Source organism: Aethina tumida, chromosome 5, assembly GCF_024364675.1.
Source record: "Aethina tumida isolate Nest 87 chromosome 5, icAetTumi1.1, whole genome shotgun sequence".
Lineage (NCBI taxonomy): Eukaryota > Metazoa > Arthropoda > Insecta > Coleoptera > Nitidulidae > Aethina > Aethina tumida.
Genome location: NC_065439.1, coordinates 24,730,087 through 24,749,357, shown reverse-complemented (window position 1 = coordinate 24,749,357; position 19,271 = coordinate 24,730,087). Strand labels below are relative to the sequence as shown.

Below are 19,271 nucleotides of genomic sequence, written 5' to 3'. Positions count from 1 at the left end.
AACGTGGTTCAATTTATTTTTAAACAGTTCCGTTACTTTTATATTATCATGACTGGGTATTGTTGCATTTAATATTAAAGTGCATTGTATATTTTGTGTAGTTAGTTTTTTTACATTGCGAAGCCAGATGGAAATAAAGTTCATAATTGACTGTACGGAGGACTGTAAAATTTTAATTTATTTAAAAATTGAATCCGCTAAATTTGCATGATATAATTTGTAGGGAGGGTATATGCAATTTATAAAATGCGGTTTTTCGATTGAATCGCCATCGCAAAATGTATAAATTGTCCGCATTAACTATTAAATCTATTAAATTTAATACGTTCGTTATCATATATAAAATATCTATTAAACTTTTATTGATATTGATAAATTAATTAAATTCGTTTAACATAGTGTGTTGAACAAATACGATCCGGCTTTCGTTCGGGGGCCCATCATCTCTTTTGTATAATTAAAATATTTATGTGTTTTGTAAAACAATGTGGTCGTTTCTGTCCGTTTTACATGGATTTATTTATTTATGGCTTTAATTTTCTATAATCAAATTTTGTCCGAGTATAAAATCGAGTAAGTCATATTAATTATTTCAATTCCCGATTATTTCATTAATATCAGCTTCAATATTCATTTCATGTCCGGATCAGATAACAACATTTACGAATTTACCTTGCTCTGGAACCATCAGAATACTTTTTTTCGGTTATTTTAATTAACGTTACACTAAAAAATAAATTTCTGTGGTAATAAACATTTGAATAATATTTCGTTTTATTAATTTAAAAATTAAAAATAACCATAGCAACATAATATAATTGTAACATCAAGGAAATCAACTCAGTCAGACGTCCACAACACTCTGCTTACACTATGTTCCTCCATTAAAGCTTCCAGAATGTCCAACTTGGAGGACAAATCGCTATGGGAAGAAGGGGACGACTCGTTGGCCGAAGATGTCCTCCAAATGACCACGGAAGAAATCATCGGACGCACTCGTCTTCTCGACAACGAAATAAAAATAATGAGGAGTGAGTGCAACCGAATCCACCACGACATACAAACAAAAACTGAAAAGATAAAGGAAAACAACGACAAGATCAAGGTGAACAAAACCCTTCCGTGGCTGCTGGCCAACGTTATAGAGATTCTAGAGCTAGACCCCGAGGCGGAAGAAGAAGAAGGCGCCGTTGTAGACCTGGACGCCCAAAGGAAGGGCAAATCGGCCGTGGTAAAGACTTCAACCCGCCAGACCTACTTCCTGCCAATAGTTGGGCTGGTGGACGAGGAGAAGCTGAAGCCCGGCGACCTGGTTGGAGTCAACAAAGACTCCTACCTCATCCTGGACACGTTGCCCGCAGAGTACGACGCCAGGGTTAAAGCCATGGAGGTGGACGAAAGGCCCAGCGAACAATACACAGACATCGGAGGCCTGGACAAGCAAATCCAGGAGTTGATCGAAGCAGTCGTCCTCCCCATGTCGCACAAAGACAAGTTTGTCAAGCTTGGAATCCACCCTCCCAAAGGAGTGCTTCTATACGGCCCTCCGGGTACTGGTAAAACTTTATTGGCCCGGGCTTGCGCCGCACAGACCAAGTCTACGTTCCTGAAGCTGGCCGGGCCGCAGCTGGTGCAAATGTTCATAGGTGACGGGGCCAAGCTCGTTCGCGACGCCTTCGCCTTGGCCAAGGAAAAATCACCGGCTATCATTTTTATTGATGAGTTGGACGCCATCGGTACCCGGAGATTTGATTCGGAGAAGGCCGGCGACCGTGAGGTCCAGCGCACCATGTTGGAGTTGTTGAACCAGCTGGATGGTTTCAGTTCGATTTCAGATATTAAAGTTATTGCGGCTACGAATCGGGTCGACATTCTGGATCCGGCTTTGCTGAGGTCTGGCCGTCTGGACAAGAAAATCGAATTCCCGCATCCAAACGAAGAAGCCAGGTTTATCAACATAAAATAATTATAAACTTAGTATTCATTCATCAAATTCTAGGGCCAGAATTATCCAGATTCATTCAAGGAAGATGACCATTGACGCAGATGCCAACTTTGAAGAACTGGCCAGATCCACTGATGATTTCAACGGGGCTCAGTGCAAGGCGGTGTGTGTTGAAGCTGGCATGATTGCGTTAAGAAGGAACGGCAATACGGTGACGCATGAGGACTTTATGGAAGCTATAATGGAGGTGCAGGCAAAGAAGAAAACTAATTTAGATTATTATGTTTAGTTCATGACTCCCTACATATATTACACATGATTAATACTTGAATAAGGCATATTTTACTCGTTACTAATAAAAAGTTGGTGCTCATTTTCGTTGTAGTATCTAAAAAGCGATGATTTGACATATTTTAAATGATGTAAAACAACGAGTTTGTAACAAATCCCGTCGTGTGTGATTATTAGAGTCAGACAACTTCTAAGATGAGAACAGAACGTATTCTTTTCCGGTTCATAGGAGAGCCAATATTCATTTCAATCATAAATTCCCATTCAATTTCGAGGATGAATGACAAATTTCATATCGGGATGAATATTGCCCCCAGTCTATTGATTTTGTATACTCCTCATTTTTCTCTATAATCTAATCATTTATTATGCCATGTCGGATTTTGTAATTTTCAAGTTGTCAGTTCAAATTGTATTCTTCAAATGTCATTAGAATAATCACCACGTAAATGTAATTTATGGTTGTCGTTTCGAAACATTTTATATTAAAATATAAGGGTATGCAAAAACTGCCAAAACATAATATCAAGAGGTAAGTGAAAATGAGTCTGCACTCTAAAAATTAGTGGACATTAATCGAAAAGGACACGTTGCAATTAACAAATTAATATTTTTTTTTAAAATCCTTAGTTTCAATCCAGATAAAACACTAAGTTAATAAAGTTTATTTCACCATTTAATTTTCAATTCTTTTTATCACATATGCATATAATAATAAATTTTTTTTATATTTATTTTTATATTTATAACTGCAATTTAAATAGACTGATTTTGTATCTATGGATGTACTTTGACAAACAATAATTGTTATATTTTTATCTGTAACAAAATAAAGTTTGATAAACTCTAATTATTATATTTTTATAAAATGTGGAAGTTACAATTAACAAATTCTTTCAAAAATTCTTGATTTCAATCCAGATGGAATGGTAAGTTAATAAAATTTAATTTCATTAAAAAGCTGATCTAAAGTAATAATTAAAAAAGCAAAATAATGTATATTATTTTTATTATATTAATTTATATGGCAGTTCCTCTGATTTTGTATACCAATCGAAAACCGTTTGATCCTTCTGAATTTTGAGAGAAACATCATGCGCGACAGAGACAGTATAAGTCTGCAAATTTACTTCGTAATGGTGATCCTTTGCTGTCTTTGTCATACATGATGTCTCTCTCAAAATTCAGTAGAATCAAATACTTTCCAATCGATCTATAAATGTAACGAAACCAAATTTAACAAAGTAAAATTGTTGTATTTTTATCAACACATTTCAAACAAAATATTAAAACAATACTTTTTTTATTGTTTTCATTTAAAAATCTTTAAATAGCACAAATAAATGTATAAATATATACGTTACCGTTGTAATTTATGATGAACGGAGAACGGAGAACAAAAGCAAAGAATGTACCTAAGGTAAGTACCTCGTTTAACATTCAATTCCAGTTAGTTCTGTTACATTCAGCAGAAAAGTTTTTATTCCGGGACTTGGGCAACATAAATTGCATAACACATATGCATAATAGTATGCAAATACAATGTAAATTGTACCTTAAATCTTACAATAAAACTATTCATTACGGGTGTCAGGCCAGATAATAATAGTAAATCATTCGCTCTTGAAACTATTTTACATTCGTTCGCAAATTGCAATTTATTTAGTTTAATGAATTGGCACGTAAATCACCCCGCCGCCGGTGGAGGTCCACGTCCCCGGAATATTTTAATATCGATTGTAATCGGAATTTATGTCCCGGAATAATAATATCGGGGGACGATGTATAATAAGAAGATATAACCCGAAATATCTATTGCATCTCATAAGCGAATTTATGCCGACGATGCCCGCGTGCGCCTAAATTATTGCAACCAGGAACGACGCCATTTTCCAATTATATGTTATCTTTCAATTTAATTATCTGTCTGCTTTACCAACACTTATTACATATGAATAATACATGGCCAGGTAAAATGGTATTGAAGGAATCGACTGCCTATTCCATATTTATGGCTGGGGGGGAAGTATGTTAGTCAAACAGAATTTTCGAACTTGCCTGAAACTTGATTGCCCATCAAAAAAAAAAATACGTAACATATTTCTATGGCACAAATTTAATTTTCGAATTAATCAAAAAACTAATTTATATTTTAGATGGGTATTCGTTGTTTTATAGAAAAATTATACGTAAAATTATTTAATTAATAAAAATTACGAATATAAAATATATTTTAACAACTTAATATACCTCAAAAATGATTTTTAAACAAATGCTGCAAAAAGTCTGTTTTATGATATTTAATAATATATTAAAAATATAATACTAAAACTTGATTAACCATAAAAAATCTAAATTTTTATATCTATTTTTAAAGTAATTTTTATATTTTAGTACGTATTTATATTGTTTTAAATAAACATTATTCGTAAAATTATCTAATTAATGAATTAAAAGTTTAAAATCAATTTTAACAATTTACCTAAAAAAATAAAATATTAATATGATTTTTCAAAAAATACTAAAAAAAGTCTGTTTTATTATACTTCATAATATATAAAAAAATATAATACTGAAACTCCTAATTTATTTTTACAGTATTTTTTTATTTTAGTATGTATTTTTATTATTTTATAGAATAATTATACCTAAAATTATCAAATGAATAATAATTAAAAAGTTTAAAATCAATTTTAACATCTTAATACGTAAAAAATAAAATATTCTTATATATGAAAATGCTAAAAAAGTCTGTTTTACGATATTTTATAATATATAAAAAATGTAACATTGACACTTTATTAACCATTAAAAAACATAATTTATTTTTACAGTAATTTTTAAATTTTGGTAAAAATTTTTATTGTTTTATAAAAAATTATACGTAAAATTATCTAATTAATAACAATTAAAAAGTTTAAAATCAATTTTAACAAGTTATCACCTAAAAATAAAATATTGTCTGTTACATTTTATTTTTCAAAAAATACTACAAAAATGTCTGTTTTACGATACTTATTTATATATAAAAAATAGAATACTGTAATTTGATTAACTATAAAAAATCAAAATTTATTATTTTTTAGAAAAATTATACGTAAAATCGTATCTAATTAGTAATAATCAATTTCAACGACTTAATACCTAAAAAATAAAATATTGTTACATATGATTTTTCAAAAAATATATTCTTAAAGCTTAATTAACCATAAAAAATCATTGTGAAAATATTAAATTTAATTTTTCAATTAATTAATACTCTAATTTTTATATTTTGGTGTGTATTTTTAGTCAATTAAAAATTAGACAAGCAAGTTGAGTTAATATAAACCAAATATGTATTTACATATTTCTATAAAAAAAATAAAATTTGATTTAATTAAAGTACATAAATAAAAATATTTAATACATATTACTGTAATATTATAATTATAGTATTAATTTTTTTATATTATTACATAATAAATGGGCAACTAAGATATTATCATTATTTGTTTGGTCATGGTAAAGTCAATTATCCTTAAATTAACTACAATATAATAATTTCATTAAAAAATAGTAAAAATATAAAAATATTACAAATCTAGATTTAACATTGTAACATTGTTACTAAAGGGGGATTTTTCAGGAAAATATCTATCTAAATACAGAATATAACAAACATAAAAACTATTATAAATAATTTATTATTTCTATAAAATAATCCAATATTTACTCATTATACCTTTCGATCTATTTGACATTTATAAAGCAAACAAATTAATTTTACTTATTCATTTCAATATTATTGTTTTAATTTATTTATTTGTTAGTTCATACTTTTATATTAATATATTCTTCCATTGATTTATTCCGATATGAATATTTGATCCTTCATTTGTATGAAAATATATTTTTATATGGATATACGTTTTATATTTTATTGTTAAATATGCATACAAATGTATAAAATTAAAACAATAAAGATGTTTTTTGTAGGTAAATATTAGCATGCAAATTATTATTGTTCTAGTTAATTTTATTCATTAGTTTTTCCATTTAATCCATTCTTTTTATTCTGAAATATTTCTAATTTTCAAAACAAATTTTAATTATTAAAATATAGGACATAAATGAGTACTCATTAATTTTATTACATTCGTCTATTCTTGTATTGATTATATAATTCATTGACCATTTGTATGTATATAGACTTACATTTTTTAATTAATTATTAACTATTTATATATCTATCCATAGACAAATTTCCATTTTTTATTTCTTCTTATTAATATCTGTACTGATTTATTTTGTTACAAAAATACTGAAACTAATTAGTTAAGACAAGATACACAATAAATTGATAAACGTGAATTTGATTTTAATTGCACAGCATCCGGCATAAAAATCATTTCGGTGGTGATTTATTCTGAGCCACAAGTATATTCAAATAGGCATATAAACGTTGTCTTCCTTTAAGACTCCAAGCAACACAATACCATAAATTTTATATCTCTTAAAAGTATTCGTTTTACGTTTTGTGCAGTGGCATCCAAAGAACTACGGAATGAAATAAACATTAATGTATCTTTTATAGATCTGAATTACATTAATACGGAATCAAAAGCAGTCATATCTGTTCAGGCGAATGCCATAAATGAAACATTACATAAGATATATTGCTTTTATATGTAATTTTCATCCCCCTTTCACAAGAGCCCGCACAATTTTGCATATCAAACAATGTGCCAGTGCGGGACATGCGCCCTGTTTACACGTTTGCTTCGGGATATTATTTTTTTATTTTTAAAATGCCGTATATAAATAAAAACACACACACACACACACACATCGCCCTTTGATCCAGCTGATGCGCCCTCAATATGTGTAATGCAAAGGGAAAGTATCACACACCGGCCGTTTTTATGTAGGTATTCAATTTTTGTGGGCTCATTTCAATTTTAATCATGCTCTTTTAGTGAATTGGTTTTTAACTTGAATCTGGTTGAAAGGGCCGGCGAATATACATCCTGCGAACATTTAAAGCACCAAAGTGTCAAATAAAATCGAGAGGTGCAATATAAATTAAATTTTATAACTAGTTGTTAATATATTCTATTATTACATTGTCTATTTCTATAATTAAAATAGAATCTTCATTCATTGTTTTGTATTTCTAAATGGTAATTTGTTATTTAACTGTTTCTTCAAACTAGTCTCATTTCGTATTGCTACACAATCCAAATCTACCATTTTTTGTCACAAATTGTGGAACCTCATTTGCTCCCTTAACTTAGGACTTTAGGACGTCCCCTAAACAAGAAAATTCAACCCTTCTTCCACAGACTTCCAGCATCAAAGATATGGCAATTTATAACAAGTGTTTGTTTAAAAAATCATTTACCATAATCTGTTATATAAAATTCTACCCCGAAGATCAATGAAGTGTGGCTTAAATCCAGAATTATATATAAAAATATTTAACAATTGGACTCACTTATTCCAACCAGTGGCAATGAAGTAAGTACCCCATGAATGGGTGGATTAGAAACTGGTATATACCCAAATTTATTTTATACTACCAAAAAATGGATTTTTCTGGGATTCCCCCGTTTTATATTGACACTATTAATCTCATTATAATATTATTTCTTACGTTTTTAGTAATTTTTTGGGAATCCAGGAAAAATTAAAATTATTTATTTTTACTTTTCTAATGATTTTTCAGGAAATTAGTATTAGTAAAAAAATAAAAATCCATAAAGTTATTAAAGTAAAACTATGTAATTTAATCAGTATGAATTTAATCGTATGAATTTTATCCTATAGATTTTAACTGTATGGAAATTGATCATATTGATTTTGATCGTATGGAATTTGATCCTATGGAAAATGATCACATGGTTTTTGATCGTATGGACAATGATCGTATAGATTTTGATCGTATGGAATTTGATCCTATGGAAAATGATCAATTGGATTTTGCTCGTATGGAAAATGATCGTGTGGATTTTGATCCTATGAAAAATCATCGTATGGATTTTAATATTAAATAAAACCAAGAAGTTTAAGGCAATTATTTAATCAATTAACAAATTATATTATCTCACCAGTTCATTCATAATTAAAAAATATACTTTTTTCTTACTTCCATTTCTAAAAAGTTTAGCTGACTCTTCAATCAATATATTGTCTGATCATCTTAAATAATTTATTGAACAAAGCAAAATTATATAAACATTATGCCTAATTTATATAGAATATATATTGTTTGATCATTTTTAATTGGTATATTAGAAACTGGTATGTACCCACATTTATTTTATACTACCAAAAAATAAATTTTTCTGAGATTCCCCGCTTTATATTGTCACTATTAATCTGAGCCTAATTTAATTCAAAAATGTGTATATTTTGAAAAATATTTCCTTAAAATAAATAAAATTGATTCATGCAAATTCATAAAATGAGGCACCTCAGGATGAGGATGAACACATACAAATGAATTTTTACCACAAATGTATATATTAACATTATTATTAGTTTAAAAAATGATACTGGTCAATATATTCATTATTTTATTTGGTATCTTTCTGTTATCCCGAATTGAATTCCAAAGATCAAACAAATCTGACCATTATATTGTGTATTAAATATCAAATAATTAACAAATTATATTATCTCACCAGTTCATTCATAATTAAAAAATATATTCTTTTCCTTCTACATTTCCAATAGATAATGTATGATTTACCTTCTTCTTCAACCAATATATTGTCTGATCATCTTAAATAATTTATTGGACTAAGCAAAATTATATAAAAACATTATGTCTAATTTATACAGAACATTCCTATCGTAACACCTTCATCCGCTTGAAGGATTATAATCAGAAACAATGCGAAATATTTGACGAATTTGTACAAAGCAAAGTAATCGTCATATCACATACAGCCAGAGTGAAGTTTGCGAAGGAGTTGCAATTCATCTGAGGGTTTAAAGGGGGGGAGGTTGACACAGTGTAGGAGGGCCGAGGAGACCAATATCAAAGGTTATTAATTTAGTATTCATTATCGTGTTTCCTTTTGCAACATTAGCGAGTGAATTATATTGTCGAATGAGGCTTTATAATATTGTAAATTGGACTGGGGCACGATAATAACTTTGGCTTGCCATCTCTGTCTCACCCGTGGCATCGCGTCTCCCATATTTATTGGGGCACAATAAAGCGATTTCAATTTGGCCGAGATCGATAATACTCCCAAGTTGTCGTCCGGGGGAGGCCAAAAACCGCAAGCAATTGACTACAAACAATCGAAAATATTTATTTAATTAATCCACAACAACGTGCACGTCTAATTAAATCCAAACAACGGCGGCTGAGGTCGGCAAATATTTCTTAAGAACCACGACGACTTAAGAAAATTCAATCAAACACACATTAATATTAAAACTAATAGGTCGAATGAGGTCGAAAAGTTGGGAATGTGACGCGGCGGGGTGGAAACTGGGGTGGTTTCGATCCCGGCGGCATATTTAAATGTGTAATTTATTCAAATTTCTATTCCCCATTCACAAACATCGGAAGAATTTACATGTAATTACGGAGGCCGCGGTTTAATTCACTTAATTCGCTCGACAAGTGTTCCACTCTCGATGATCAAAAATTTAGTTTATCGTCCTCAGTGTTTTAAGGTGAAAACTATAAAAAAAGTTCAGTTCCATCGTCGTGTATTTAAAGTATAATTCCGTTCCGTCCCCCCAAGAGTTTGCATTGACATCGGCAGAAACATAATTGCAATTTCAACTTTGCCGTGTGGATGATATTTCATGGTGCAAAGGATAAAGAGGGGTGGTTTCACTTGATAACTTAAATTTTCTCATCCCACCGCCCGTTCCCCGCAATCTCTCCCCCCCGTGTTTTATTTTTACTTAAACTTTTGTACTTTATAACAGCATTTCTTTAGAATAAACTGCCTTTTATCTCTGCTCATTATTAAAGAAAACTTTTTCCACCTAAGATAAGAATTTTTTTATAAAACACAATATCACTGAAGTTTCGTACCGGAAAATTGGAATACGTTCCATAAATTAATAAATTTAAAATAATACAATTGTGCTCGTGCGTTCCAACCTGGATGGATGGAGAGACAAAAGGTTGGTGAATACTCGGTGTTTATCCAAACTTATTTTACACACCCAAAATTTGGTGATTTGGATATTATCCTGAATCTCATGGGTTTTTTCTGAGGTTCCATCAGTTTCTTACAAATCTACATCTAACTAAAGATACTATAATAAAAAAGTAAGATACAACACATAAATTAAAGCTCAAAAAATAAATAAATAAAAAAACTTTTCGAGTAGACAAAATTTTATTTGTCAAGTACATTCCCATCACATGTTCCAACCTTGGATTTAACAAACATCAGCATTCAAATGCGAACACACTAAAATCTTGTTCTTATTGAAAGTAAAATGCGAATGAAGAATTTAAAAAAGTCACCTTTATTTATTTGTTGCGAGTCGAAGCAAGAAGCCAATTTATTGTAAAATATTCAAGTTGACCGCGTATAAATTTACACAGCTTTACTTGCGAACCGCTTTTGTCCACTCGTAAATGTGCGACTCAAATTCAGAATGGTTTTGTGTTGTGTGAAACGACATTTCTTAAACGACACCATACATATAATTTAATTACAATAAATACTGGACTTGTTTTATGATTTTTTATATTAATCTCAAATATTTGTTGTTATTTTTTTTTTCATTTAGAGGTTAAAGTTATAGATAAAATGTGGAATGGAATACATATTTATGTATGTTATCAATTTCTATTGTATCTTGTCATACAACTTTGACTTTTAACTTTTGAGCACGGTCGTTAATCGAGGTGTTTTGCAAATCGCATTGCAAAATTATATTGATTGCAACAATCCAGATATAAATCGTGATTTGCACAATACGAAATTTGACATGAAATCAATTCGCAGACTAAAAATATTGTGACTTATTGATGTCGGATACAATTTCTGTATTCAAATTTTAATGAACCGATTAAGAATGTATCTCAGTAGTTTCTCATCTTGCTTTTAGTTTTCTAAACGGGTCAGTCATGGATAATTTATAAAAATGGCAATGGAAATATATTTTACAAATATGCAAAAAAACTAAATCATATATTGGGATCTTTTATATAAAAAATTTACATATTGAATTAAAAATATTAACTGATTAAAATAAAAAATTAAAATTAGCATTACAAATGAAAAAAAAAAATTATTTAAATACAAAAAAAAATAAAATTGACAATTAAAAAATTCACAAATAAAAATAAAAAATTAAATTTATTATTAAAAATAATTATGAATTATTAAAAATAATAATAAAAATAAGGTTTTTAATTTAAAGAAAATAAATTAAAAAATAATAAATTGACAATTTTAATTTAATCAAATTCACATATCAAAATATATAAAAAAAACATTAAATTAACAAAATAAGCAAATTAACATTTTTGATTTAAAAAATAATAAGATAAAATAAAATAATAAAAAAAATTAAAATAATCATTTTTAATCTAAAGAAAATGAAATAAAAAACAAAATTGTCACGTTTAATTAAAAAAAATTCAAATAAAAAATTTAAAACAAATAATTAAAAAAAAAATATTATTATTATTATTTAATAACAAATTTAAATAAAAAATTTTAACAAAAATTAAACATGTTTAATTTCAAAAAGTAACAAATAAATTAAAATAAAAATTTAAATTTAACTTTAAATAATCAAATTATATTTAAAAATTAATTTCAAATAAAATATAATAACTAAATATAATAAAATTTGAATTAAATGAAATTAAATAATTGACAAATATTAATAATTTTATTTCCAAATATGAATTTATTGTTATAACTATAATTAAAAAAAACTAGATAAATATTTACTGTAAATTTTTAAATATTTTATATATTTATATATATATATATATATATATATATATAAATATATATAAAATATTTAAATATTTTGTATTTATAAACCAAATTACATTACTTTTATTTATCTCCACAAATGACAGCAGTGTATAAAATGTTACATATCACAAAAATTTATATCTACACCATTACTTACACTAATAAACGTATGAAACATATTTTATTTATTACTAAAAAAATGTATTAGATAAATCATAATAAATGAACATAATTTTAACCCTTGCATAATTTTAAAACTGTCACGGTTTTAGTAATAAAAATACAAATTCTTCACATCAAAATAGATTCATTCTTCCATATATCTTTAGGAGAATGAGAAAAGATAATAAATATGCTGTCAGTTCTTATAGAATAAAATATATATTACAATTTAAATTGTAACTGACAAATAAAAATGCTCAATATAACTTTCATAAATTTATTACAAAACTCCCGGGCCTCGAATATTTCCATCTTGAAATTTAAATTTAGTTTGAATGATGTATAAACATCATGTTTGTAATAGGAAAACAATTTTGTTAGACTGCATCAGCTCAGTACAGTTTAATTAAAATGGTATTTGTTTAATTTACTTAGTGATCCTGATGGAAATTTAACGATGTCCATTTAAAAAGAAACAAATACATTTTATTAATAAAATATAACATATCAATTTAAAATATGTGTGGAAAAATGTTATTATTTAAAATAAACATTTATATAGAATATATTTTTAAATATAATGAAAACAACACAATATATTAAACGGGAATAAACAAAATGATATCGAATAAATACATTTTATAAAAATATGTTCATCTGTGTAGTGATACAAAAAAAAGATAAATAATAATTTATATTAAAAATTGTTTGTTCAAATTTGTCATAGGGCAGACAATTACCAGAACACACCGAAAAACCAGTTTATTAAAGAAGTAGGAGGGCTAACGTACCGTTTGTTAATAATAACCTGCCCCCGGGACCAGACACAAAATTTCAATGAAAGAATCCGTAAGGTAAACAGTATAACATCGTGCACACCCCAAACACAATTACGAAAAGAAAACAAATTCATAAAGCATTTATTAAATGTATTTACTTAAGCCGCCCGTTCCTCGTTTAACGATAGTTACAACAACGGTTATCTTAAAACGTGTACATGTGTAGATCGGTTGGGAAATTATTTTAAACAAGTCGCAGACTCCCCCAATTTTAAACGGATAAATGATAGGCAAATAATGGGACGAGGGGTGAGTTGGAGATACATTTCTGAATACAGTTAACGTTGGACATGTTGTTTTAGGTCTCAACAGGGTTTAATTACATTCTTAATTTTATCCCACCTGCTGAATTCTTATTGTTCAACATGGATGAAGATGTTTATGCTTATTTTAATAATTAATTAAATAATCGTATGATTTCGTTTATTTAATAATTAAACTTTAATTTATAGTAAATAAGGACCGAAAAATTTAATACACCTAAAATTTGAAATTAATATTTAATTTAAAAAATTAACAGTTTAAAATTAAAAGTTAAAATTAATATGTTTAATTAAAAAAAATATGACCACTTCAACTTCAACATTAACAACTACAATAAAAATAAAAAAAAATAATACATTTAATTATAATAAACAAGTTAAAATAATAAATATATAATATAATAAATAATAACATGTTTAATTTCAATTGAAAATTATAATTAATACGCCTAATTTAAAAAAAAAATAGATATTAAGATTTAAAAAGTCAAATTATAACTAGTTTAAGGAATAAACAAAATAAAAAATTAAAATTAATTCAATAAAACTAAGAAAAACTAGTTAAAATAAAAATATTAAAATTAACAAGATAAATTTTAAATTAAATCATTAATTAATAAATTTAATTAAAAAAATGACAATAAAGAAAAGAAGTAAATTTAAAAAAAGTTGTAATTTTAAAAAAATAATAATAGAAAGCAAGGAAAAAAAAGAGAAATAAAATTAATATATGTAATCTATAAAAAATTAATTAAAATTAATAATTTGAACAAATTAAGGCAAAAAATTAAAATTAACACGTTTAATTAAAAAAAAACTATAAATAAAGTAAAAAAGTAACAATTCAAAATAAAAAAATAAAATAAATTAATAAATCTAAAAGTTAAAATAAATAATTAAAATTGGCCAATTAATATAAAATTAATTAAGAAAAATGACAATTAATAAATCAAAATTAAAAAATTAAAATTAAAAATAAAAAAGTTTAAATTAAATAATTATAATTAACACGTTTATTTTAAAAAATAATAATAGAAAACAAGTAAATTAAATTAATATATTTAATCTAGAAAAAAGTTAGTTTAATTAAAAAAAATAATAACAAATTAGGACAAAAAATTAAAAATAACACGTTTAATTTAAAAAAAAAACTATAAATAATGTAAAAAGTAACAATTGAAAATAAAAAAATAAAATTTATTATTAATCTAAAAATTAAAATAAATAATTAAAATTGGCCAATTAATATAAAATTAATTAAGAAAAATGACAATTAATAAATCAAAATTAAAAAATTAAAAATAAAAAAGCTTAAATTAAATAATTAAAATTAACACGTTTATTTTAAAAAATAATAATAGAAAACAAGGAAAAAAAGTAAATTAAATTAATATATTTAATCTAAAAATAATTAATTAAAATTAACAATTTAAAATTAAAAATTAAATTTAATAAATTCAATTAGAAAAAATCAAATTAAAAGTTTAAAATTAATAAGTTAATTTAAAAAATAACAAATTGAAATAAAATTAACTAGTAATTAAAAAAAAATAACTTATTATTATGATTAATGAATATAGTTTTAAAAAATGTTAATTTTAAAAATAAAATTAAAATGTTAAACTAAAAAATTAAAATTGAAAAATTAATTATAAAATTAAAATTAACTGGTTTAAATTTAAATTAAATTATTAATTAACAAATTTAATTTAAAATATTGACAATTAATTTAATTTAATTAATTCATTTAAAAAAAAATAAAATTAAAAGTAAAATTTAAAATTAATAAGTTTAATTTAAAAAAATTACAAATTAAAATTAAAACGTTTAATTAAAAAAATATCTTAATAGGATTAGTTTAAAAAATTATTAAATTAATATTAAAAAATAATAAAAAAAAATCAGCAAAACCAAAAAAAACTACACATAAAATTAACACATTAAATTAAGGAAATAACAAATTAAAATAAAAATAAACAAATAAGAGAGACTTAGAGGTAAATTTATGAATACAGATAACGTTGGAGATGTTGGTTTAAGTCTTAACATGGTTTAATTACATTCTTAAATTTTATCGCACCAGACGAGTTCTTATCATCCAATATGGAAGATGCTTATGCCTATTATAATAATTATAAAACACACGCATGTTTTCGTGTATTGAATAATTAAAGTTTAATTTAAAATAATTAAGGACCGTTTCGAAATAATATTTATTAACAGGCATTTCGCCGTTAATTATAGTCCATCACTGAAATTAAATGCAACTAAAACTGATAGAAAACCATTTCGCACTATTATTATAATTAATACAACTTTTAGTTCACATGAAATGGTTAGAAGGAAGTCGGTTATTAGCGGTTTTAAATAATTTACATATCTTGAAAGAATATTTACATTTGCTTTCGAAACGCAGCAACGGGTATATCATTACGGGCTCGAATTTTCCAAAAGAAACACCCCGTCCACATTAATTATTTGGAATTCTGCTGGGTGCAATTAGGGTGGTAATATGTAATTGTGGGAATTATGGGAAATGCGGACAAGTTGTAATTAGTCGATGGCCGGCACAAAAAGGAGCTTCGTTACCCGGCCGCTTTTGTTTCTTGTCTTGTGTGGTTTTCAGTACGAAATATTTCGTTATTATAACGCAATTAAAAGTGCAAAACGGGTGGTGGGTTCGTGCACCGACGGAAACTTCAGTGGTGGCCAAAGCCCAGTAGACATGATGGTGGTACGGATACCCCTTACCATAACTGGTCCACTCAGCAGTACCAACGCACCCATTACTCACCAGTATAATCTACATACTGGTTCAAAGACAATGGCCATTGATTTATGTCGAACATTTTAATTCAGGACATAATGTCTCTTTGATTTGTGACAATGCAATCGAAAACATTATCAGCCGGCTCGTAAATCAGCGTGTTGTCTTTTCGAATTCCAACGGACAAGATGCAGGAAAAAAAAACAGCTAAATAAATAATCGAAACGGATCATAAACAAAAAAACGCGACTAGACAGGGACTATTTGCGACCTTAAACGGCACAAAATATAAACTATTCCCCTGTTATTCATCTGCTCATTATTCCATTGTTTTGGTTTTTGTATCATATCTCGATGTCATTTTTACGATCGGATAACAATTATACGATCATAATAATAGTACTAGTCTTGTCGAGAACAAATTCAACTTTTTTTCATTAATATTCATTACATTGTTTTATTATGTACATCGCTCATTTCAATTTATTGACAACCTTTAAATTGTGATGAGGAATGCATCAATTTAATACTACTGTCTTTTGTATAACATAAATAATATAGAAAACGATTACAACTTTATTAAATTTAAAACATATTACAAAACATTTCTTGTGAATGCAAACAATTTTCCAAATAAATTTGCCAAAGGAAAGCCAATAAAAGAGTACTCCTCAGTATGAGAAAAATATTCTTTATTACGTACAATAAAGGAAATTTTTTATCAAATTTTAATATCAAAATGATTTCTATTCATTTTTCCATCTAGAGTGTATAAACCAGTGTAAAAAATTTAAAATTTAATTTAAAATTCAATTTTCTTATAACTAAAATTAAATGTTAAACATTATTAAACATTTTCTATTTATAATTCATTGAAAACAACCTTTTTTAACAAAATACAATAATTATGAATAAGTGATTTTAAAATTTCAAAATTTAGCATTTCAATAAGTTCAATAATATTAAAAATGATTTGTTACAACACAATTTATATATATATTTTATATTACAAAAATAATTATAAATAATTGTTTATACATTACGCTTAATATACTATTTTATGAAATTGTTAAAAATATTAATAATTTTATTTCCAAACAGATATTTATTTTTAAAACAGTAATAAACATGCTAAATAATAAGTCTGATAATTATTTTTTAATATACTATTTAGTAATATTTTTATTTGTTATAAACCAATGAATTTTTTATAACTTGTTAAATAAATATTGATTTACAAATTATACCTTATATTTTATTTATTTCCACAAATTTCAGCAGTATTATGAAATATTCGAATAAATAATCATATTTTTACATATACCATATCAAATTTATATATTCTTCATTCCTTATGATTTTGATAAATTTGTCAAATAAAATTTAATATTACATTTTTATATAAAAAAAATAAATTAACTAATAAAAATTATTTTTATTCACTTTAAAACTGTTTTATTCTTCTGAATATTTTTAAAAGATTATTAAGTACTTAGAAAATAACGTACAAATTATAATTTAAATTATTTCCTTAAAATTTAAAAATTATTTTTAATATTGTTATTATTAATATTAAAAATAAGACATTTTATGAACTAATTAAAATACAAAATATTGATTATTAGTATTATTCAACTATTCATATTAAAAATATATACAAAGTGTCCCTAGATAGAGTGACCAAAAATTAAATTCATATTCTTGACCTCAAAATAAGCCTATTCGACCCAATTTACCCGTATACTAATATGCTTCCAGTTGCTGTAGTGCTCTTAGTAACTCTTCTCACAAAATTCTAAATCAATATTTTAATATTGGTATACAAGGTTTTTGAATTAAATATATTTATTATTATATAATATTTGATAGGTACGTTCAGTAACCAATCTTTGTCAAGATTATGTAGTTAATTTTTGTACACTCAATTTGGGGACACCCTGTATACATAATTTTTCTCTTTTCATAAAAAGTATCATAAAATATAATAATTGAAATTTTCTTATGTAAAAATGTTTCTAAATATTTTATATTAAATTAATTTTCTAATCAAATATTATTATCAAAATGATTCTTGTTCACTTTTCTATCTAGAGTGAGTATACAAACCAGTGTGAGAAATTTAATATTTTGTATGGCTTTCTGGGCAAAATAATTAAGAGATAAGTGACCTTAATATTTTTCAACATTTAATATCAATCAACAATATTAATCACATATATTTATGATTACTTTTTGGACATCTGTTAACAATTTATTAGTCGTACATCTCTCAATTTATGCCAACTTGGTTACAGTTTTATTGTTTGTAATAAAAATCATAACATAAGTCATGTATGAATTGGTTTTATTAGTAATAAAATTCATAATTTAAGTTGTGTATGAGTTGTCGTTTTTAATAAAACCTTTTTATTATACGATCAGTCAAAATGAAAGTGGAATACTTAAAAATTATATGATATATTTATGACAATATTCTTGAATTGCTTCCATAAAATGTACATCCTATTTATAAAATTTATTATAAAAAAAATATAAATATTTTATTTACATTTAATTTTCATCGTGATTGATTTTTTAAATTTATAAAATTATTAATAATTTTATTCCCAAATAGACAATTCGATAAGTTATGTATTTTCTATCTAAATTGTTATTTTAGGTGGTTTATAAAATAAAATTTCTCATTTATTTAGCTCATAAAATGTCATAATTTTAATCTATTTTCATATAAAAATATTTGACAAACAATATACAAAATTAATCATAATTAGTTTATTACAAAAAGATTAAATCTTTTGGAAATGCAGAAATCTGTGTAAAATATGTAAGATTATACGTAGGATTCAACTGATAGTTATTTAAAAAATTTTAAATATAAAAATCATCATCATAAATTTTTATATTAATTTATTTTTTATTAAATATAAACATAATATATATTTTATTTTTACAAATATGTGAATAAAATTGAAAAAAACATTAATAATTTTATTTCCAAATAGTAAGTTACTATTAAAACAATAATAAATATTTAATAATAATTTT

The 19,271-nt window shown here is 25.5% G+C and overlaps 2 protein-coding genes and 1 long non-coding RNA gene across 3 annotated transcripts in view; 1 reads left to right on the top strand and 2 right to left on the bottom strand.

Annotated features, from left to right (window-relative positions):
* The window catches only part of LOC109605805 (FAD synthase), a 199,285-nt gene that overhangs the window by 165,425 nt on the left and 14,589 nt on the right, over positions 1–19,271 (bottom strand). The window lies entirely within an intron of this gene.
* Positions 1–19,271, bottom strand: part of LOC126265762 (uncharacterized) — a 153,263-nt gene that overhangs the window by 121,349 nt on the left and 12,643 nt on the right. The gene's annotated exons all lie outside the window — the stretch shown is intronic.
* On the top strand, positions 846–2,318 carry LOC109603483 (26S proteasome regulatory subunit 6A-B-like). Its single transcript, XM_020019983.2, has 2 exons — positions 846–1,947; positions 2,000–2,318. Exons 1-2 carry the CDS (start codon positions 899–901, stop codon positions 2,232–2,234), a joined length of 1,284 nt encoding a protein of 427 aa, XP_019875542.1. The 5' UTR covers positions 846–898; the 3' UTR covers positions 2,235–2,318.